Raw genomic sequence first — 21,919 nt, forward strand, 5'->3', positions numbered from 1 at the left:
AATCGAAAATAATGTGTAGACTGCCGTCTCAGTTGTAATATATATGGGACTGATGTACAGCTTGTATATTATAAGGGGAAATACAAAAATGTACAATTACTGCGGTAGCTCGTCCAGAGGATGAAGTGCATTGCGATTGATGCTTGATTTATGTAAACTATCCCTGCACACCATGTTTGTTAATGACTATGTCCTTTCCTTGGGTAAAATTATCAAGGTGCGTAATGACGGCAAACGAAAGCACCTCCAGCGTAGTGCGTAGAGTTCTATTGAGGAGGAGAGTGAAAGATGGCGTCCTCAAACAATCCCCGCAAATTTAGCGAGAAAATCGCTCTGCATAATCAAAAACAAGCAGAAGAAACTGCAGCTTTTGAAGAGGTGATGAAAGACCTAAACATTACCAGAGCTGCGCGGGTAAGTTTATCATACATGTAGATTTTGTATATGCTGGTTCGCGTAGCCTGGCTATCTGAGCTCCAGCTTCACGCGCTAGCTGCAGCAGCTGCAGCATGTTTAACGAGTTGTTTTTAGCCAGCTGTCAGAAAACCAAAATGTAGCTAACTAACTAATTGAATTAACCCAATTGGAATTGTTGACTACCGTTATACACTACTATTATGACCCAAAATGCCAGCTAGCCAGTCCTTAACAATATTGTCAAGCCAATTTGAGGATGTGCTCCGCCGTATTGTCTTTTGTTTTGTTGACATTTCTGGGCTAGACTATCTAGCACCAGTAGGAGGCTAGATCTCAGCATGAGACTTGAATGATATTAATTTACATCATATGCCTGGATTGACATGGTGGATAGTGTTATATATCTGCCTAACAGCTGAAGCAAATCTGCGGGACGTTAGCTGTCAAACACAGAAGCCAAAGACATGTAGCTAACCAGCGATGTACTGTAGCGAATAATAAAATCCGTGTCTAGACTGGTCTGTGCATTTGTGGGCATTATTGCGGAGCATAATATTAATCGGAAAATGTACTGTTGTCTATGTTGGTAGGTCATCTAGCTAACAATGAAAACGATGAAGCTGCGATGTTTCACAAGGCTACTAGCAGCTCATTCACAATTGTATTTATCAGACTTCTAGTAGTAAATGAGTCATGCAGAAAATGGAGCAACTTTCCCCTAGATTAACAGATGGGCGCATAGCTAAACTAGTGAGGTTGTTGTACCAATAACAAGGTACCTAGCTGGTAATGTTCACCTTTCAATTTTATATTTTTGCCAAATTACCATGTATATCCATTCATCCATTTAATCACGAATTTGTTGAATGCATCATTCATGCAAATGCAATCCATTATTTAAACATAAGGAATATTATGTGGCCTATATCATATAGAGATTCTCACATGACTAAATGGTTTTAGGCCGCACTTCAAAAAAGTATTTAATGTTGAACCCATAACTCAAAATCGCAATACAGATTCATTACTTTAGTCAGCTCAACAGTACTCATTCATATTAGCGATTTATAGATACAAGATAATTACCTGGATTCTACAGATGCCCACATTTTCTCTTAATTTTTCAGCTGTTACTTACTATAAACATTAAATACACCAATGTGTCAGTTATTTACTCTAATTTTTCATGTATCAGTTTAATTGTTTATTCATTCTTTCATGCAATTTTACTTTGCACAGTTGCAGTTACAGAAGACCCAGTATTTGCAACTAGGGCAGAATCGTGGACAGTACTATGGAGGCTCACTGCCCAATGTCAATCAGATTGGAAATAGCAACAATGACATGCCTTTTCAGGTGAGCCCACAGCCTCTCTATCAGTTGGTACATTGTGGTTCTGATATTCACCATTGACAACTAGACATTCTGTAGCAATGCTTCAGTTACTAGCAAAACGTATACCAACACACTGTAACTAAAGGAAGACCATTTAAAAACTCAATTTCAAAAATCCCAAATACAAGTATGTCATTGCTTATCATGGCTTTCCATTTTTGAAATACATTTGCCAGCATCAATACGTAGGCCCATAGCTTGACCCATTCGACATAAGAAGATGTGCACCATTTATATCAATGCTTTTTGATTTTACTTGTATTTTGATACAAAATTGAAAATAAACCAGTTTTCACACATTATTGGTTTGGTGTGTCCTCTCCAGAATTCTGTGTTGGACACCAGTCGAACAACTAGGCATCACGGTCTAGTGGACCGTGTTTACCGTGACCGGAACCGCATCGCTTCACCCCACCGCCGGCCAATCTCTGTTGACAAACATGGCCGCCAGATATCCTTCTTCTGCTTCATTTGAGAATATTTGTCAAGCGTTTAAACATGGGGAAAAAAAAAAAAATTCTTGCACAACGATTGACTATTGGTTGTTGGATGTACTGTATTCAAATTGATAGAAAATGTAGCCCACATGTTTGCTTTTGGTATTCTTTTATACAAATATGGTAGTAGTTTGCATTTTTACTACCCTCCTTAACAGAGCTTCACATCGACAGCTGCCCCTATGGCTCTGTGTATCTCTCCCCTCCACCTGACACCAGCTGGAGGAGGTGAGTCCTCCCTGAAACATTAGAGAGGGGATCAATGTGCTGCTGAAGCAATCACCTATTTGACCACTGTCACTTTTTTGAAGGCAAACTATGTCTCAAATTCATTTGATCCGTTGCATTTTCTGTCTAGTAGTAGTAATTCTAGTTGTAATTTATATCTACCTGATACAGTACATAGGTAGCAGATACATACTTATTGTTGCACAGTTTTTCTGTTCTGTTCTATTAGACATCAAACACTATTATATGGATGAAAATAAATCTGTTAAACAAAACAGTAACTATAAACATTCTCCAACAATCCTCTATTTGTTCAGTTTGCTACATTGTGGTGAGCTGATGTGAAAATCAGCAAATTCACATTGACTGAGCACTTTCATTTTAGGTGTGTTCAATTTGCTATCACTTCACCTGCAAATTCCATTATAGATACTTACTGTTCTGAGCACAACTGATGTACTTGGCCTACACACACACACACACACACACACACACAAAAAACTACAAATAAATAAATAAATGTTGACTTGGATTGGATCTAACACCCTCAGGACAAATTCAGACTCGGCCTTACACCAGAGTGCGATGAACCCTAAGCCACAAGAAACCTATGTGGGGGGATCCCAAGAGCTCCAGCCCAAGCGAGGTAATGGAGGATTTAGTTACTTAGAGCCTAAACCACCCTGCATTTATTAATGCTCAGTTCTATGAAACCGAAGTAGTTTTGTTATAATTCAACAGCATGCTCTTGCAATATTTACGGTGCACAGTGTTATAGGTTGTCAGTTTGATGCTGAACCCTTTTCGGATTGATTTAGTTACGATTAAACTTGTCTGTGTAGGGATTTAACCTCAGTGGTTGTTCTCAGTGGAAATGACACAGGAAGATAGATCAATACTGATGCAATGACACTGTTTTGGTTTTAGTCCAGACGGAACTTAGCTCATAGTGTTTAAATGACCATTACAAGAAAAACGTTCAATCAATCAATATTATTTGACCATTGTTTCATGCTTTCTGATTTATAATTTTTTTCCCCCTTCTTTCTTCATCATCTAGTGTTGCTGTTAACAGTACCTGGGACTGAGGAGTGTGGACCAGATACAGACGAGGATGCACAGAAGCAAATGTGGGATAATAAAAAGGTATTAATAAGTCAACTGAAAGTTTGTGTGCAGATTTTGTTGTTGTACTGGACGAGGAAATACTGAGGCGTTTATTTTGCTGCAGAATGACTCATCGAGACCCAAGTCCTGCGATGTCCCAGGGATCAAGTGAGTGCGAATCATATCTGCACGTCTGTTTTATTTGTTTATCATGGTGTATTATTCCCGCTTTGACGTATTGATACTGAAAGGTTGCAAAATGATGGTTTACGAATAAAAAAAATGTTTCTCCAAGAAAGACCCTTACTACACACTCTTGCTCTGCCCCCCCCCTCCCTTCCTCTCACCCTAGCATCTTCCCATCACCCGATCAGGAAGTGAACACATCTTTGCTCCCCGCCACACACAATACCGGCGGCTCGCTGCCTGACCTCACCAATATTCAGTTCCCCCCACCGCTGCCCACCCCGTTAGACCCCGACGACACGGTGGCCTTCCCTGCCCTCAGCACCTCCAACAGCACGGGAAACCTGACCACCAACCTCACCCACCTAGGCATCAGTGCCGCCAGCCACGGTCAGTACTGTTTTGGCTACCACTGCATAACTCCTGGTATATAATGAACTTGACAAAGAACAGTCACGGAAGGCTGGCAGAAACATTCTTTTTTGGCAGCCTTTCCTGCCTAAAGTGCATCCACTGACGGATGACTGATGGGACTACCAATACAAATGAGTATGTTCATGCTGTACTTAATCACAAGTGACTCCTTTGCTTACAACCCTATTCTGTAGGGTTGGTATTGGACTCGGTATTACACAAAAGTCTTCACTACACTACAATCGGTCTGAAAAGCGAGCTCAGTCGAGTATACGTCTCCAACTCTGTATGCGGGTGGCAGTTTAGTTAGCACGTGCCCCTGTGTCTAACAACATGTCTGTGTACTGTTCCCACAGTGGGGACGGCCTCCTCTCAGTCGGCCATGACAGTGTCAGCCCAGCGTCGGTTGCCCACCGTGGTGCCCCTCACCCTCAGCGTAGACCTCCAGCCTCAGCCTTCTCCCCAGCAGCTCTCACCCACCCTGTCGCCTCCCATCAACATCACGCAGGTCAGACGATGATGATGAACGTCCCCCTCGCACACCCGCCACTGGCACAAACCCCCCCCTGGATAAATTATTGTGCAAGGCCACTCTGAAAAAAATATATGTAATTAAAATAAATTGACTTTTGAAAGGGCTTGTTCAGAAGCCTCGAAAGCGAGTCCTTCTGAAAACTTTTAAAGTGGTGTTTTGGGAAAGGGTATATTCTCTATGGTGTATTAAACTCATGCCTGCCAGATGTCGTTTGGCCTTATTTGCTGGGATGAGTCAGCAAGAGATTGCTGGGTTGGACTGTTTTAGAACTTCTATTGCTGTAGGAGGGTCTTGAAATACAGTGCCCTCCAAAAGTATTGGAACAGTGAGGCCAATTCCTTTATTTTTGCTGTAGACTGAAAACATTTGGGCTTGACATCAAACGATGAATGTGAAACCAGAGATCAACGTTTCAGCTTTTATTTCCAGGTATTTACATCAGGATCTGATGCACAAATTAGAAAATATCACCTTTTTGTTCGAACCCACCCATTTGTCACGTGAGCAAAAGTATTGGAACATGTGACTGACAGGTGTGTTTTGTTGCCCAGGTGTGTCCTATTACATACATTATTCAATCAATAAATACCACTGAATGTCTACACTCAGGTTCAGATTGGGTAAGATAGGTTTTGTCTATGCAGACTGTATTCAGAGGTGAAAACAACATGAAAACCAGAGCGCTGTCTTTGGGTGAAAAACAAGCAATTGTGAGTCTTAGAGAAGATGGAAAATCAATCAGAGCCATTGCAGAAACATTGGCCATAGCCAGTACAACCATTTGGAATGTCCTGAAGAAGAAGAAAACTACTGGTGTACTAAGTAACAGACGTCGAACAGGTAGACCAAGGAAAACATCAGCAGTTGATGACAGAAACATTGTAAGAGCTGTAAAGAAAGACCCTAAAACAACTGTTAGTGAGATCAGCAACAACCTCCAGATGGCAGGAGTGAAGGTATCACTATCTACTGTTCGCAGAAGACTTCATGAACAAAAGTACAAGGGCTACACCAGAAGATGCAAACCACTCATTAGCAAGAAGAATAGGAAGGCCAGGCTGGAATTTGCCAAAAACTACAGAGATGAACCTCAAAAATTCTGGGACAAAGTTTTATGGACTGATGAGACAAAGATTAACTTTTACCAAAGTGATGGAAAGGCTAAAGTTTGGAGAAAGAAAGGAACTGCTCATGATCCCAAACACACAAGCTCATCTGTGAAACACGGTGGAGGTAATGTCATGGCTTGGGCTTGCATGGCTTCTTCTGGGACGGGCTCATTAATCTTCATTGAGGATGTAACACATGATGGCAGCAGCAAAATGAACTCGGAAGTCTACAGAAACATTTTGTCTGCCAATTTAAGGAAAGATGCAACCAAACTGATTGGCAGAGCCTTCATCATGCAGCAAGATAACGACCCAAAACACACTGCCAAAACAACAAAGGAGTTCATCAGGGGCAAGAAATGGAAGGTATTAGACTGGCCAAGTCAATCTCCAGACTTAAACCCTATAGAGCATGCATTTTACCTGCTTAAGAGGAGACTGAAGGGAGGAACCCCACAAAACAAACAACAACTGAAAGAGGCTGCAGTGAAAGCCTGGGAAAGCATCAAAAAGGAAGAATGCAAAAGTTTGGTGACGTCAATGGGTCACAGACTTGCTGCAGTTATTGAAAGCAAAGGATTTGCAACTAAATATTAAGTCTTATTCACTTAAATATGTTTTAAGTATATCTGTTCCAATACTTTTGATCACATGACAAATGGGTGGATTCAAACAAAATGTGATATTTTCTTAGTTGTGCATCAGATCCTGATGTAAATACCTGGAAATAAAAGCTGAAACGTTGATCTCTGGTCTCACGTTCATTATTTGATGTCAAGCCCAAATGTTTTCAGTCTACAGCAAAAATAAAGGAATTCACCTCACTGTTCCAATACTTTTGGAGGGCACTGTATATTATGCGTGAAAGTCATCTAGTACTTTTCACACAGATTGTTTTGGTATAGCTTTCTTGCTGGAAAAATAATCAATTGTTCTACACAGAATGTCTGTCTGGTGTGCTCTGACAAAACACACATTACATTTCAACATATTATAATAGTTTAGATCGATTACCGTAATATTCAGACTATAAGCCTCGCCTTTTGTCCCATTTTTCGACCCTGCGGCTTATATAACGGTGCGGCTAATCTATGAATTTTCACAGCTAACGGCTAACGGTTAATAAATGGGAGCTTCCTCAAGCAGCCATCTCTTTCCTGACAATCCTCTGTGCACAAACCCTTACATATGGTAATTAAAACACCTACGGCTTATAGTCCAGTGCGGCTTATATATGTACACATCATTCAATTTAGCTGCTGTGGCTTATATAACGGTGCGCCTTATAGTCCGAAAATTACGGTATATTGTAAGAATATATTTGCTCCTTTCTATGACTCATCGTCAATCGGGTTGTTGTCATTTATAATTTGTTTTTGCTCAAATTATTTCACCCCTTTTATTCTGGAAAGGGCACTTTACCAAGAGTCCTATTAGGTCACCATTCCCACTGCAGTGTATAACCACACCCCCCCTTCTCGTGTCCTCAGGTAGTGCCAATGGAAACCTTAAGCCTGGAGCAACAGCTCTCCCAGTACCCCTTCTTCAGCCAGCTGACAGCCCAGGCCCAGGCCCAGGTGCTGAACGACCTGCACCTGCAGCAGCTTCTGCCCCAAGGCATCAGGCTGATCACCCTACCCCCGCTGGCCACCACCGCCCCGGCCACACAGGCCTCCCCAGACTCTCTGATCCAGACCAGTGCAAGCATCAACGTCAACTCAGTGAGTCACCTGGTTTTCCGGGTTTTTTTTTATTTTTATTGCAGATGTGAAACGGTAACGCCACATTACACAGTTGATGTCTTGGAAGATTCAAACGACAGACATGTGGCCTTTTCAAATGCACACTGCTTGTTGCCCACGTTTTGTTGCGGTTAGTGGACTGTAAGTGGTGGTTGTGGCGAACCTTGATTTATTCATTTATGTATTTAGTTTCCTTTTTTTCCCCCCTCTTTTCTCTTGTCCATCAATATAATGTCATTAGTCAGGCATTGATCAGTGCAATAATGAAGAAAAATAAATTATTATAACACCCCAAGATTGTGCTTGTATATAGTAGGCTTAGTATCTCAGTACACATCTGAAGTTCTACTTCCAATTATTGTGCCGCTGAGAGATAAAAGGAGAAAACTGCTGACAATCTCTTTAAGGGTCTTCTGTTTTTCTCAAGGGTGTTTTTTTCATAAAAGGGCCCGGTATGGTGCATTTCAGTCCACTCTATCGGAGTGTTCTGTTACTTTTCTAGAGCTTTCCTCTGGCTAACCATCTTCCCTTCAACAGTACCGTAATCAGACTGGCTCTCCGGCCAATCAGTCTCCAACCTCCCCTGTCTCCAATCAAGGCTTCTCGCCTGGCGGCTCGCCTCAAGTAAGGGCGCAACCACCAAGCTGCTTTTTGGGGGAGGGCTTTTCGCAGGGAACTGGCTAAACCAATTAAACTGCCTTTCACCCCAGCCTAATTCTATCATCCATGGTGTCAGCAAACGCAACCCCCCTCCCTGCCCCCCCCATTCCCTTTCCTGACCACATTCAATGGTTTGCTCACCGTGTTTTTGTTGAATGGACTACTATCCCTCCAGTTTTTGGATATTATATAAGCACATTTGCTCTCGTTTCATAGAATGTTGACATCTTTGTGTCAGTGACCAGATTTCAAGACACTTGTGGAAAAATACTAGCATAAGGTTAAAAGGGTGGAGGCCAGAAAGACTACTTTTTTCAGCTGCCTGATCAATCGAGGTAGTGTTTGAGGTATTGATTGCAGCTAACTCTTGGTAAAATCTCCTTGTGGTGTTTTTTAACACACAAAAACCACATTACTGAGACGTAAAGAAGGTGTGTGCCTAGGGTATCTTTGAGGCTCCTATCCATTCTATGCATTAAAGGTAGGTGAAATAGGTCTAGATAAATAAAAATAAAGATTTGAGTGCAATTGCCCCCTTTTTACAGTTGTGCCTTGTACTGTATATCCTGCTCCATTGCTTTTGTGACTGTTCCAGAAGATTGTGTTTGTGCCATCATGAATTGTGTTTCACGACAGTGCTTGAAGTGGCTGCCTTCTGAATTGCCTCCTGCCTGTGCTCTGCTGTGTTCTATGCCATTGCTGTTGTGTTCTCTTGTGAGATGAGATGTCTATGAAAGGTTCGGTTTGTTAACATTTCAGACATGCTATCCTACAATCCCGTCATAGATGATTGTTTTTGAGTACATATTTGAAGCACCTTTTGTATCAAGTATGATTGTTGATAAGCTTTGTGTTTTGTCTAACAGCACATTTCTGTGGTGGGCAGTATCTTCGGAGACTCTTTCTATGACCAGCAGCTGGCGTCGAGACAAACCAACGCTCTTTCCCACCAGGTGAAACAACAGTGTTGTAATCAAATATGTTGCGAAATCACGCCTGATATTGCTCTACACGAAAAATGACCCAACTTTTAACCTTGTATGTCGTCCAGCTGGAGCAGTTCAACATGATTGAGAACCCCATCAGTTCCAACAGCCTGTACAGCCAGTGCTCCACCCTCAACTACACACAGGCTGCCATGATGGGCCTTACCGGGAGCAGCCTGCAAGACACCCAGCAGCTAGGCTTCAGTAGCCATGGCAACATCCCCAACATCATCCTCACAGGTACTGTAGCAGAAAGAGCTTATTAGCAAGAGTTCATCATCGCACTGCCATGCGATGTTATGCAAGTTCTCAACCAGAACTCTTAGCTTTAGTTTTTTGTGTGTGTGTGTGTGTGTTTTGGATGTTATGTGTTAATTGTCGCTTGTGAAAACAGTTTTTTCCATCTGTGCACATGCAATGATTGAATAACATTTTCCGCAATGTTGAATTTCAGTGACAGGAGAGTCTCCACCCAGTCTCTCCAAAGAGCTGACCAACTCGCTGGCTGGTGTTGGGGATGTCAGCTTTGATGCAGACTCTCAATTTCCATTGGATGAACTGAAAATTGACCCCCTTACCTTGGACGGACTGCACATGCTCAATGACCCTGACATGGTACTCACAGACCCTGCCACTGAGGATACATTCAGGATGGACAGGTTGTAAAGGTGAAACAGACTGTGGCCGCCAAAAAAAGAAGAAAAAAATGAACAAAACATGTGAAGGAAAATAAAATCCACCCTTGGGTTCAGTCCCCAGGGGGAAGTATAAAGGCATGGTGCGGGTGACTTCTCTACCCAGTTGCATGGCCCTTCAGCCTCACCCAGAACTTGTTCAGGCCTTTGATACGATATTCCACCAAAACTATTGTGTGGGTTGAAGGACACACAATGCCTTTTCGGGTGGTTTGGCATTGCTGTCAATTTCAATGAGATTGTTGGTCCCTCAGCCAACCTGCTGCGTTTACTATACAACATTATTTCCCATACGCATACAACAACAACAAAAATAATCCCCAAAAAATCACAATTGACAACTGTTTGGGAAGTTTAGTTTTATTTTAAGGAGGGTGGGGCAGTGGGGGCAAAGTAGACACTAGGGCGGTAGGCACCACTACACCAATAATGAATGCTGTGTATGATGTGTGCAAATACTACAGCCAAGCTCTTTCTACCCTTGATTGAAAGTCATTGTTTTTCCCAACTTACATCATACTTAAAGCTTTATTTTTACTGACAACCAAATGTTTATATTTTTGTCATGTACGTGTTTAATTTGTGTGCATTTATATTTATTGAATTATTTATTAAGTTGAATTTGTTTTATATAAATATAGAATTCAATTATTTGTTTGATGCCAAATTTTTCTTTGCTATTGTCCTCTTGTACAAACTGCACTGATTTAATTTTGTGTTTATTTATTCATTGATATTATTTGTCTATTTAGTTACATTAAGGAGTGCAAATCCTCCCCATATTTGCTCTTGAACTCAAACATCTCTATAAATACATATAAACTAGGAAAAATGTACATCTTAAAATTAACTAGCTTCTATCACTCTCATAAGAAAAACACTTTATTGTGCCAATTAACAACTTTTAAGTGACTTTATTAATAACTGTTTAAAAGACTACTTCCATGTGTTGTTTTTAATGTTAAGCAAAGTATAATTTAAAATAGTCTAATTGAAAATATAGAAGACTAAGAGAAATTCCCCAAGAGTATTTGTTTTCACTGCTGCTTGAAAAAGTTAATCCAAATATAATTTAATCTTTTGCTTATCTGACAAAGGTCACCTCTACTAAAACCTAGAGAGAAGCGAACACAGAAATCTTACCTATTGAACTTGTCACTGTGAGATCACCTAATTTTGCCTTACATGAGTATTATACTGTTTTAAGTGTCTAATTAATGTGACAATGTATTTTCGTAACTTCTTGTGACATTTTATTGTATTTAAAAGGAACTCCTAACTTTCAGTCAGTGACAATATTTGTGGTTATGTAGAGTAAGGTTGGACAAAATAATTGTATTGTATTTTGTACTGGTACACTTTTTAGCTAAATTCTCAATGTTTTGTAAAAAATGACAAAAAAGGTTGGGTTAAAAGTATTTGTGATGGAGAGTGCAAATATGGGGAGGGGTTCTTCTCCTTAAAGGGATAACATAAAGCATTTTGTGCTCCTTGCTGTCAAAAATAATTTTTGTAGACAATTGTTATAAGAAGTTACTTAATATTATTACAAGGTTCTCCATTCAGGGTGACCTGACTGCAAATGAGATGAACCATTCCATTTTTTTACACCCCTCAAAAAAGAAAAAAACATTACATTGCATGTTTTTGACCACACAATCAGAAATGTATTGGCACAAAAAAGGCCTTTACGTTCTTTTTTTATTTTATTAAGAAAGTATGTGGAGCAGAAAATATCTTTAACGCACTTAAAACATATTTGGTGTTTTCACTCATGTCTTTGCATTTTTAGCTTTGTTAAATAATTGTATCATTGTCAGTAGTGTCAAATCACGCAATGTTTTTACCAATGCCATAATTCTGAAAGAAACACCTTTTTGGATTATTTTGTTATTTAAATTTGAGCCAAACTTTACGTAAAGGAGGAAAATAGCATTTAGTGATAACATTATTTGTTTGATAGGCTTGGAATTGTATACACTGGCATTCATATTTTTTAAGTCATGCCTATGGTTAAGTGCATAAAAAGTTTTCCTTCAAACTAGCTGTAGAACATCCTATCGGTGCAATGTAGTATATACAGTAATACTTGCCTAAATCCCAGTAAAGGAAAATGGAAATTGTCCGAATTATTAAGTTATAAGGAATCACGGTTTGTTAACTTCAGACCTCAAAGTTGAAGAACTATTTAATGTCATTTTTGACATTAAGTTTACATATGTATATTTTTGTTTCTCATTACAAAAATTATCCATATTTGTTTTTATTGTTTTCCATATATAAATGTGATTCCTATGCAAGACTAACAATTGGACCATAACACTAGAATATAGGACATTATTATTCAATGTAATATTCAAGTCATAAACCTGTCAACGCATTACCATGTTTCAAACCCAACTTGCATATCAAGCTCTTCTGTTGGATTTCAGTCCATTCAGACGCCAAGATATGTTTGTTTCAGTTGATTTTATTTACTCCCATTGCATACAATACATTCTGATAAATCGTGTACATATGCTGTAGCATAAACTAAATGCATGATGAACATGTTCAGTGAAACCTGGGGAAAAAGCCTTCATTAGCTGAGCAGATTTGATCCAAATCATGCGACATGTAAAACACAACAACATCCGGTTGACAGAATGCATGTGTGAGTTGCTATAAATTATTTATTCAAAACAGTTTACTGTCAGATGACTATGTTACCTCTATCTGCATAATGCTAATTCATTGCTGATATAAGAATGTATTTGTGTGACAATGTAATAGATTATAGCTGTTACATAGAATTGATTTAACCTTTGAGTCCCAGTTTGATCAGAACCCCACCTGCCACCATTGAAATTGGCTATTGTCTATCATGAGAATCTGCATTAACTTACTGTACACAAACCTACAAGTTTTCAGTGCTTTACAATTTGGCAAAGTTAATGGAAAACATGATTTCTCTCTGATGCTGACTTAAAGCAGTTTAGGCACTTGCACTCATTGTTGACAAACCTTGACTTGAACCACAAGTAAAAAACAAACATCCTGCCATTTGCAAGACATGCTAGGTGTTGTAAGCAATCCTGATCCCTAATATTTGTGTAAAAAAAATAAACATAAATACTATTACCTTTCTTGTAGGGGTATGGACACTAAACAAGGCAAGCCAATCGGCGAGGTCAGCTTGCCTGAATTGATATTATGTTTACCAATGTTAGTTATCATGATTTTGAATGACGTGCCATGTCAGGCTTAGGAAAGTGTATTGTGTAATATATATATTGTCTATATTGTGATGTCTTTAGTCTGCTTGTTGCTTTGCACTTTATTTGTGACGTCCTGTTTTAGAAACAGGGACTGTTTTCCCTCTGTGAATGCTGACTGTTTTCCCCCAGATGTATTCTGAAGATATATTTTTGTGCAAAAAAATGCTATTTCTCTTGTCCTCTCCTTTGTAAACTTAGGTACTTTTGATCTGATCTCTGAAACAAATTTCTTATATTTGGGATGCAAATCTAGAAAGGGCTAATTCCAATGCAGCTTGTTCTCCCATCATGTTGGAAAGGAATAGCACTCCGAATGTATGTTTTTTTTTGTCCACAGATTTCCCATAGTGCTCTGCATATCCATTTAATATGTTAAGTGGGTTCATGTTGGCCCATAAGACTTCAGGCTTAAGAAGAGTTTTGAGTTTTTACTCAACTTACTTCCATTGTCTGACTGTACTGTAGAAATTGCAAGCCACCGCTAACTATTCACTTAGCAGAAGCCAAACTATTTTTACTCAACATTTAAAAGACAAATATATAAAAATGTGTTGTTCAAGCACAAATGTAGAGTGTAATTTGACACAAAAATCATTAATTAAAAGTTTCTGACTTTATTTGGTACTTGGAACATTCACACAGCTGAATATACATCTGTAGCATTTGGAGGTCTTGAAACACCCGACAACTGAGAACAAACTCTTCATCAAACTATTGTTCTGTAAATCATAATATAAGACGTGAAGTATTTATTTGTTGCTGTGTGAATATGTGATCCATTTGTTTATAAAACTTCTTGTCTATGGAATTGAATGTGGGAGGCGACCTTTCTCTGTACATAATCTCAATTTGCAGAATATATCAATAAAAAATGTCTGATGTCATTTTACAACACTAACACTGAGGTGTGCAGTGCAGAAATGCATGATGTTTGAACTACATATATATATATATACAATTATATCACAGTTATGTTATTTATATTTTGTAATCTGTATTTCTGTATGGGTTTTTAAAATATTATTTTAAATATCTGTGCATGCGCATGATTTGAGCTCCAAACATGGTTCAAAGTACAAAACTACAAGGTAGTATATATGTTGTTTCCTTCTTGAAAAGCTGGAATTGATTTGCCTAAAATGAAGCCACATAAAAGCCACAAAAAAGCCACACAAAAATTAAGCCACATAAAACTGTACAACAAGTAAATAGCAGAGGTAGTTAAGGTTCTCTGCCATTCTCATATTTAATCAAAATCCAAATGATACATTGGTCATTATTGACCGTGTCGATGAATGTGTTTGAAAAAGGCCTCTTGAAGTAAGACAGCTAGATTTATTCGGGATATATTTTACAAAAAAATTTATGAATTTGGTCCAAAGGAAAAGGTCACAAACAGTCAAACTGTGCCACTATGTGGAAGTGAAGAGTATTTCATGAGAAGATGGACATTTCAACTGTCCCCTATTCAGTTACTAATTGTATGAGATGACAGTGGACATACTTCCTGTTTTTTGTGGGAGTGGGGGTTTCAAAGAATGTTGCGAATTAGAATGTCACTCCAGAGTTCTTTTGGGAGGATTTTTCTGAACTCTTTAGAGCTGCAGCTGGACCTGTTGGGCTCTGTATGTGTCAAAATCCTCAGGCAGAGTGTCTACAGAAGGAAGAGAAAGTAAGCAGGAAATCATCATAAGCCTAAATGTAATCATTGTAATGTTCTGTACATGGGGGGCCCACAATACGCAGTCGTTTTTTACGTTTATCTCGAGCCTGATGTACCAGATAAATAGGGGTTTGCACTGTCGGTACATTTCTCCACTAGGACTTAGTTGCTATGTAACTGACTTGAATGAAGCGATAGCATAGTAACAACATTGCAAAGGGTGTTCTTTTTGAGCCACGTCTTTTTCTCACCGTTGCAGCGATAGCGAAGGTTTGCCCAGATGATGTTTTCCTGGGAGAAACAGAAGACCCCAAGTCGTCCTCCTCTCATGGTGCTGTCTATAATGATGCCTGTGTCGGCCACCATCTTAGTGCCCTCATAGAAACGCACTCTGAAAACGTGTATACAGAGAGATAGCTGTTAGTGCCACGCAACCACCAATCTTGATTTGGCCATCAGATACCTACTGGCCTTTTATGTCATGTGAGAACAAAGTCCAATTTGCCTATCATTTTCTTCAGGGCTTTTTTTGTGCCTACCTGATGTAGCCGTCTTGAGGCCTGTGTTGGAGGAACCAGCGGTAGGATGTCTTGTCCTTCCAGCCCACGTTGCGAGCATCTTTCCACAGGAGCTTCACCTGGTCGCTGGTGTCCCCCGTGTGCCACAGGGAGTTCCGCAGGTTTTCTCCCGGTCCCGTGGTCGACTTTACAGCCTTGGTAACAGCACGTGCACAGGAAATTTGCTGTCAATGCTGACCCTTTGCAGAATAAGTCATCGTTCCGGGCTATCGTTTCTGTATCTTTGTGATTGAGTGTTTGCTATATGAAACTAGGAACGCAGCTTAAGGTATCACTTTACCTCCTGCACCTTGTGAACCTACAACGATTTTTGATACTTACATAAATCCAATTGAGTAAATAGTTGAGTTAAGACACAAATCTGTAGAACATGATCTAATTCGCTCACCTTTACTTGTATTTCAGACAGTGTTTACATCTACATACATTTATTCACAGATGAAAACATCCAGGATTGGCGAATGAGGCTGGGTACCTTCAGTTGGATGCCTGGTTCTGCCACAGCCCTGAAGGGGTTAGCCTGCCAGTAGATCTGCTCCACTTGTTTCCACATAACCACGTAGAAGCTGGAGGAGTCCTGGTAGCCAAAGATGAAGCCTGCATAGTCGTCGTCGGTTACCGTGTTTACATGAAACGTCCCTTCGAAATCGACACCGCTGAAAGCAGTGTAACCTTGAGGTGAGGAAAAACAGAGGAGATTTTTTACTTTGACAAGGCTGAAGCCTCATAAAGGGGTTCCAAATTGTTTTTATAGGTCATCGTGCTTACCAACAGCCAGTCCAGGATCACTATTCATGGTTTGAACAATCTCTCTTCCCTTATAGGGAGGAAATGACAAAACAAACGGTACAATTGATGTGTGACAGTACTATAATATACTTTAAAGGTAATCTGAATAACATGGATTGACTTTTTACCTGGTCCAGTACTACCCAGTTAGGGTCTATCTGTGCATCGCCCTCGGGGTCCAGCACTACTGTCTGGTATTCCCTAAAGTCTGTCAGGGTGACCTCAGCATTCTCCGGGCACACGTCAATGGTGTCGATAATTGTGTCGTTGTCAAAGTCGTTTTCACACACGTTGCCCACGCCATTGCCTGTTTTGAGGGGGGACACTTACCTCATTTGTGATTTTCATGATGAAAAACTGAAACATGTTTACACATCCAAGAGAAATACATGCATTCTTTATCTTCATAAGCGGCAGATAACATTACGTAGACTAATAATCGAATGATAATAAACAATATGAGTTAGATAATAAGATTAGACGATGAAATAGCTCCATATTCACCGTCGGTATCTTCCTGTAGGGGATTGGGGATGAGTCGGCAGTTATCGGGGCCTGGTGGCAGGAGATCCGGAATGCCATCATTGTCATCGTCGTCGTCACACTCATCCCCGAGGCCATCCCTGTCAGTGTCTAGCTGGGAGCTGTTGATCACCGCGGGGCAGTTGTCATTAGAGTCCTGGTGCCCGTCACCATCACTGGAAATGGAGTAGAGTAGAGAAGGCTGCATTGCTGAGGGGAGGTCATCGTTTTGTACCTTTTACCAACTGCCATATAAAATCATTCAAACTTTTGTTTCAATTGGACTTTTCCTGGTGACTGAAGGGTAAGTTTAAAAGCCAAATGATGCTTTATGTTTCCTAAGAAATTAGAGGTTATCTTGTATTTCTGAAGTCTGCAGAAACATAAACCAATGGTTACTGACAAAAGAACTTGCAAGTCATACCTGTCTTTGTTATTGTCACAAGGATCGCCAATCAAGTCATTGTCCATGTCCAACTGAAGGAAAAATAATATTGTTCTACATTTGTGTAGTCTACCACTAAGAAGAAGGTAGGATTTTACTCAAGTATGGTTGTTGGTAATCAAACCTGATCGGGGTTGGGAACATAAGGACAGCTGTCACAAGCATCTCCCACTTTGTCTCCATCACGATCTTTCTGGTCAGCATTAGGAACCCTTTTGCAGTTATCCTTCTTATTTAAGATTCCTTAAAAATACAAGGGGTATTATGTTCAGTTTGTCATCAACAGCAAGCACAATGGGTAAAACTGATCCATTCATTTGTATTATTGATGAGTCCGACACACGTACCATCACCATCAATGTCCTCGTCGCATTCGTCCCCCAATCTGTCAATATCGGTGTCCTTCTGGTCATTATTCTTGATCCCACGGCAATTGTCACAAGCGTCTCCGAAATCATCCTCGTCCACATTCCTTTGGTCAACATTGGGTACCAGCACACAGTTGTCCTACGGACGTATGCCAAACTTTGTTAGTCTTTTTGTTTATTGTGTTTTTCTTTTAACTATTTGAATACATATTTGGTATATTTTTGTCCTTTGTAGCCTCGACGGGGGTGATCATTCACCATGTCTTCATCATTTATACTGAACCCGCCTTAAATATGGGGGGATGTTTGCACCTGTGTATTTAGGATTCCATCACCATCTGCATCGTCATCACACGCATCTCCTAATCCATCAAGGTCGGCATCTTCTTGTCCAGAGTTGGGTACAGTCAGACAGTTATCCTGGAAAGAAGATACATTCATCAAACTTGATGGCTCTCGATGCCAGACATTTGGAACAGTGCCACTGCTAATGGAATCTCATGAAGATGCTTTTACAGGTTTGTGCATCTGTTTCTTCCCCTCAATTCCAGTTGGAATTCATCATGTCTTTATGAGAGACATAAACACACTTCACCTTCAAACAGTTTCTCTCGGAGCAATCCAGTTTCTCATCAGGCAAGCCATCGATATCTATATCAGGGCCACAGAGGTAGCCATTACCAGCCCATCCAATGCCACACTGAGAGGAGTGGAAGAGTCATATAAACACATTAAGCATATGGATGGTGGACAGAAATCAATTTAACATTCAGTTAGACAGACAACGACAGTTAAATTAATAGATTTCCAATACGTGCCATAACGAACAGTTAAATGATGCAGTTATTTTAACATTTTAAATGCCCAACATGGAAAACTTTTATAATAATTCAGGACCCTCATGTTGATGGCTCTTTTGGATAGAAATACAAGAAATTATTCTTACTTTGCATTCTATCTTTCCTTGACGATGAACAATACATTCTGCGCTGGCGTGACAGGGATTTGGTTGTCCGTTCCCACACGCTCTCTCAGGTTTACAACCACGGCGCTGATCTCCAACGTAGCCTTGCTTACAAGGGCCACACCTAAATGAGCCCTGACACAATACAGCAAAGCTAACTTTACAAGTCTACAGTTTTAACCAAGTAACATGAAATGTAGATTTCAAAATAGCTCTTACAGGGTTATTCACACAAGCAGAATGTTCCACACAGCCTCCATTCTTGGGTCCCTCGCATTCGTTTATATCCTTGCAAACCTGGCAAGGGGGGACAGAAGTAAAAACACAGTTCATTTACAAATGAAACTGCAGGGTTCTGAAGCTAATAACCGTCTTTACTTGGGACAAAATTGCTACCTGTTTGTTAGCGGTGGCATAAGAGAGGCCAACTCCCTGGACCTGTGGGCTGGTGTAGCCTGCGAGACACGGCCCGCATCGGAACCCTGGGGATGTGTTGATGCAGCGCACACCCATGTGACAGGGCATCACGACACACTAGGAGCACAGAAGCACATGAGAGCCGAGTAGCGTCAACAACATGTTCTATGTAGGTATATAGTGATTAAATGCCATGTTAACACAGAGAATGTGAGACGCAAAGTCAGCCACTGAACGTTAGCTAGGGCTCCGTTTCCCAGACATGGATTAAGTCTAATCCTAGACTAACTATTTATTTTTCAACGGAGATCTTCATAAAAATGTTCTCTTTGTTTAGGACTAAGCTTAATCCATGTCTGGGAAATTAGCTGTCGAGCTGCTACATCTGGATAAAGTAATCGACCACAGAAGAACACTGTTTATATTACAAATTGGCAAGTTTTCCCAACCTCATCCACATCAGTGCAATGGGTTCCATTGCCCACCATACCCTCAGGGCAGGGGCCACACTTGATACCCTCAGCTGTCTTTGTACACTTGACCCCTGGGTGACACGGGTTGGGTACACAGGAGGGACGAGAGGGCTCAATACGCATGCCTCGGGAGGGAGAAACAGTCACAGTCAATAACTCCCTCCTTTCACACTCCAGGTGTTTCCTCCATTCTTGGGGGAAATATCGCCCTCTACTGTAGGTGATGGAAACTACATTTGACCTGTTCTGGTTGACGCCGTTAGAGTACTCACCACAGGCCTCACACTCCATCACTGTGTTCTTTAGAAATACAGTCTCTCTGATCTGTATGGAGATAGATTACAATGAATAATGTTTCGAACATGTGACAAATAAGAAGTCAGAAAATAGAATAAGCATAACCAATAAAATGAACAGTAACACATACCTAAAATCTCAATGTACAAATAATGAAATACCCTTGACCATAATGCTATTTAAAAAGTTGTTCTACGTCGGAAATATAAGCACACCAGTACTTCTGTACATAAGACTAAAATAAAAGAAATTGATTTACCTGTTGTTTGAGAAGTTCTTTGATCTCTGCCAAAGCATGATTCGTCCCCTTGATCTGACTGATGATTTCTCCATCTTAGACAGAAAGGTAGCAACTGTACATATTGGCATTTTAGGTTTTATTTTTCGTTTCGTTTTACCATGTTTGAAATCAAATTGAAAATTTGTACCGTACCGAATGGTTGACTGTTTAGGGCGCATTTAAGTTAAGCAGAGGTAAACTAATCAGATCCCAAGCCTATTCTAAAAGATCCATCTTTCTGAACAGGCCACACAGGCCCTTTATCAAACACAAACACATAATTTTTTTAGTCATTTAGCAGACACTCTTATCCAGAGCGACTTACAGTAAACACAGGGACATTCCCCTGAGGCAAGTTGGGTGAAGTGCCTTGCCCAAGGACACAACACCATTTTGCACATCCGGAAATCGAACCAGCAACCTTCTGATTACTAGCCCCATTCCCTAACTGCTCAGCCATCTGACCTCCATGCACACCTCATCTCTCTTTCTGTCGTCCTCTGAAGTCATCCTTAGTAAGCATGTGTGGGGATGCACTGTGCAGATGTCCCATAAAACAACATCACCCTCTGCTCATCCATCATCTTTACTGCCTGAGCTCCCTGCCTCCACGCTGCTATCCCCTGATACAGAAGCTGGCCATCCACAATTACCGTTAAACTGAATTACACAGAAGTTCCAAAAAGTAGTTTTGGACTTGCCAGACTTTTTGTTCTGTTGTTACACCAATGGTACAGAACGGATTGAACTTCAACCAGGCATTATATTTCTGTATTATAGTACGGTACCATAACAGAAGCATAGATAGGACATACTGCGTGCTTGAGCTTCAGTGTCTGTGGAGTCCTTATTTATGGACTTCTCTGAATGTTGGATTTATGGGGGTTTGCAGTTTTGACCCCTCCGCGGAGGGTGGCCCCAGCTGAACAGGCGAGCCTTTCGGAACATGGTATGGCAGACATGTTGTGGAAGGAAGCTACTGGTTGCTGACTAATTGACCTGGATCTAGTCTCTGGGGAGCTGTATACTGTAGTGTCAAAGTCTCTTGGGCATGAAGGTAAAGACATATGGTCTTCTCATTAGCAGCATCCATGTTTGTAGAGTAAATTCCGAGCAGAAAGCTCCAGAGACGCAGGAGAGATACTAGCTGGAAAATACTGACAACTTCCAGGGAAGGTCCATCAAGTTCCTAAGCTGATTTTTTAGGTTTTTCAGAGCTTGAAAATACATTAAAAACAAGTGAACTATAATGCAGTTCATGTAGTCAAGCATTCAATTATGTCACTTTCATCTATGATCAAATATAATAAAATCGACCGTATGCATTTTGTCAATGTTACCATTTATGTTCATTGTTTATGTTCAATATTTCATTCAAATTATTCTTTTTTTTTTTACTTTGACAATTTGCCATGTAAACAGGGAAGAACTTGACATGAGTTCGGGAACAGGTAAATAACTGGAATTATTTACCTGGAACCAACGAGCAAACAATTATGAAGTATTATTTCCTATGCAACAAAAGTGAGAGACGAGAGTGGAAACTTTTACCTCTCTGACCAGTCACGTTGTTACAGCACACACTCAGAGCTCCGATCAGAACCACTATCTTCAACATGTTTTTATCCTCTTGCAATGTCTCTACAGCATTTGTCTTCAGCCTGAGGCGTGGAGGCCAGTTGAGGGTCTGCCCACTGTCCTTTTGTATCCCTGGTCTTCCAGCTGGATTTAGGTGAGCTTCTCCTGTGTCAGGTCTGGAGGATGGAGGAGAGTGTTTTCTCTTTCCTCCTCCCCTCGCTTTTATACATCTCTCAGAGTGACTGCCATTCCCTCCGCCTCTCCAGGAGATCTTCTGGAACCCTGCCCTTTGGAATGTCCACGTAGAGAGAATAGAG

At 40.5% G+C, this 21,919-nt stretch overlaps 2 protein-coding genes across 3 annotated transcripts; one reads left to right on the forward strand and one right to left on the reverse strand.

The window, feature by feature from the left end:
• Window positions 1-266: 266 nt before the first annotated feature.
• Window positions 267-14,085, forward strand: LOC124487908 (CREB-regulated transcription coactivator 1-like). Of its 2 annotated transcripts, XM_047050298.1 has the most exons (14): window positions 267-414; window positions 1,657-1,773; window positions 2,138-2,263; window positions 2,476-2,537; window positions 3,089-3,183; window positions 3,598-3,683; window positions 3,769-3,812; window positions 3,997-4,220; window positions 4,601-4,752; window positions 7,379-7,609; window positions 8,168-8,254; window positions 9,157-9,243; window positions 9,342-9,516; window positions 9,731-14,085. In XM_047050298.1, exons 1-14 carry the CDS (start codon window positions 289-291, stop codon window positions 9,940-9,942), a joined length of 1,824 nt encoding a protein of 607 aa, XP_046906254.1. In that variant the 5' UTR covers window positions 267-288; the 3' UTR covers window positions 9,943-14,085. The 2 variants fall into 2 exon arrangements, with proteins under 2 accessions (XP_046906254.1, XP_046906255.1); XM_047050299.1 differs by lacking the exon at window positions 8,168-8,254 and having other exon boundaries at window positions 9,731-14,083.
• A 230-nt stretch (window positions 14,086-14,315) lies between these two features.
• Window positions 14,316-21,784, reverse strand: LOC124487909 (cartilage oligomeric matrix protein). Its single transcript, XM_047050300.1, has 19 exons — window positions 21,576-21,784; window positions 20,004-20,077; window positions 19,720-19,771; window positions 19,424-19,572; window positions 18,954-19,091; window positions 18,777-18,854; window positions 18,540-18,692; window positions 18,189-18,293; window positions 17,906-18,013; window positions 17,573-17,732; window positions 17,350-17,468; window positions 17,205-17,257; window positions 16,763-16,956; window positions 16,387-16,565; window positions 16,238-16,286; window positions 15,945-16,141; window positions 15,431-15,603; window positions 15,143-15,282; window positions 14,316-14,882 (listed from the first exon to the last, which is right to left on the reverse strand). The coding sequence occupies exons 1-19, from the start codon at window positions 21,640-21,642 to the stop codon at window positions 14,824-14,826; spliced, it is 2,247 nt and encodes a 748-aa protein (XP_046906256.1). The 5' UTR covers window positions 21,643-21,784; the 3' UTR covers window positions 14,316-14,823.
• Window positions 21,785-21,919: the final 135 nt, after the last annotated feature.

The sequence above is a fragment of the Hypomesus transpacificus genome, unplaced genomic scaffold (assembly GCF_021917145.1).
Source record: "Hypomesus transpacificus isolate Combined female unplaced genomic scaffold, fHypTra1 scaffold_107, whole genome shotgun sequence".
In the NCBI taxonomy this organism is placed as follows: Eukaryota; Metazoa; Chordata; class Actinopteri; order Osmeriformes; family Osmeridae; genus Hypomesus; species Hypomesus transpacificus.

Coding starts and splice junctions, on each gene's coding strand:
- LOC124487909 (XM_047050300.1), bottom strand. CDS start 21,642: ATGTTGAAGATAGTGGTTCTGATCGGAGCTCTGAGTGTGTGCTGTAAC. Junction 17,469..17,572: donor CGAGGACATTGATGGTGATG/GTACGTGTGTCG, acceptor TGTATTTTTAAG/GAATCTTAAATAAGAAGGAT. Junction 14,883..15,142: donor CCTTCGCTATCGCTGCAACG/GTGAGAAAAAGA, acceptor TTCCTTCTGTAG/ACACTCTGCCTGAGGATTTT.
- LOC124487908 (XM_047050298.1), top strand. CDS start 289: ATGGCGTCCTCAAACAATCCCCGCAAATTTAGCGAGAAAATCGCTCTG. Junction 1,774..2,137: donor ACAATGACATGCCTTTTCAG/GTGAGCCCACAG, acceptor TGTCCTCTCCAG/AATTCTGTGTTGGACACCAG. Junction 3,684..3,768: donor AAATGTGGGATAATAAAAAG/GTATTAATAAGT, acceptor ATTTTGCTGCAG/AATGACTCATCGAGACCCAA.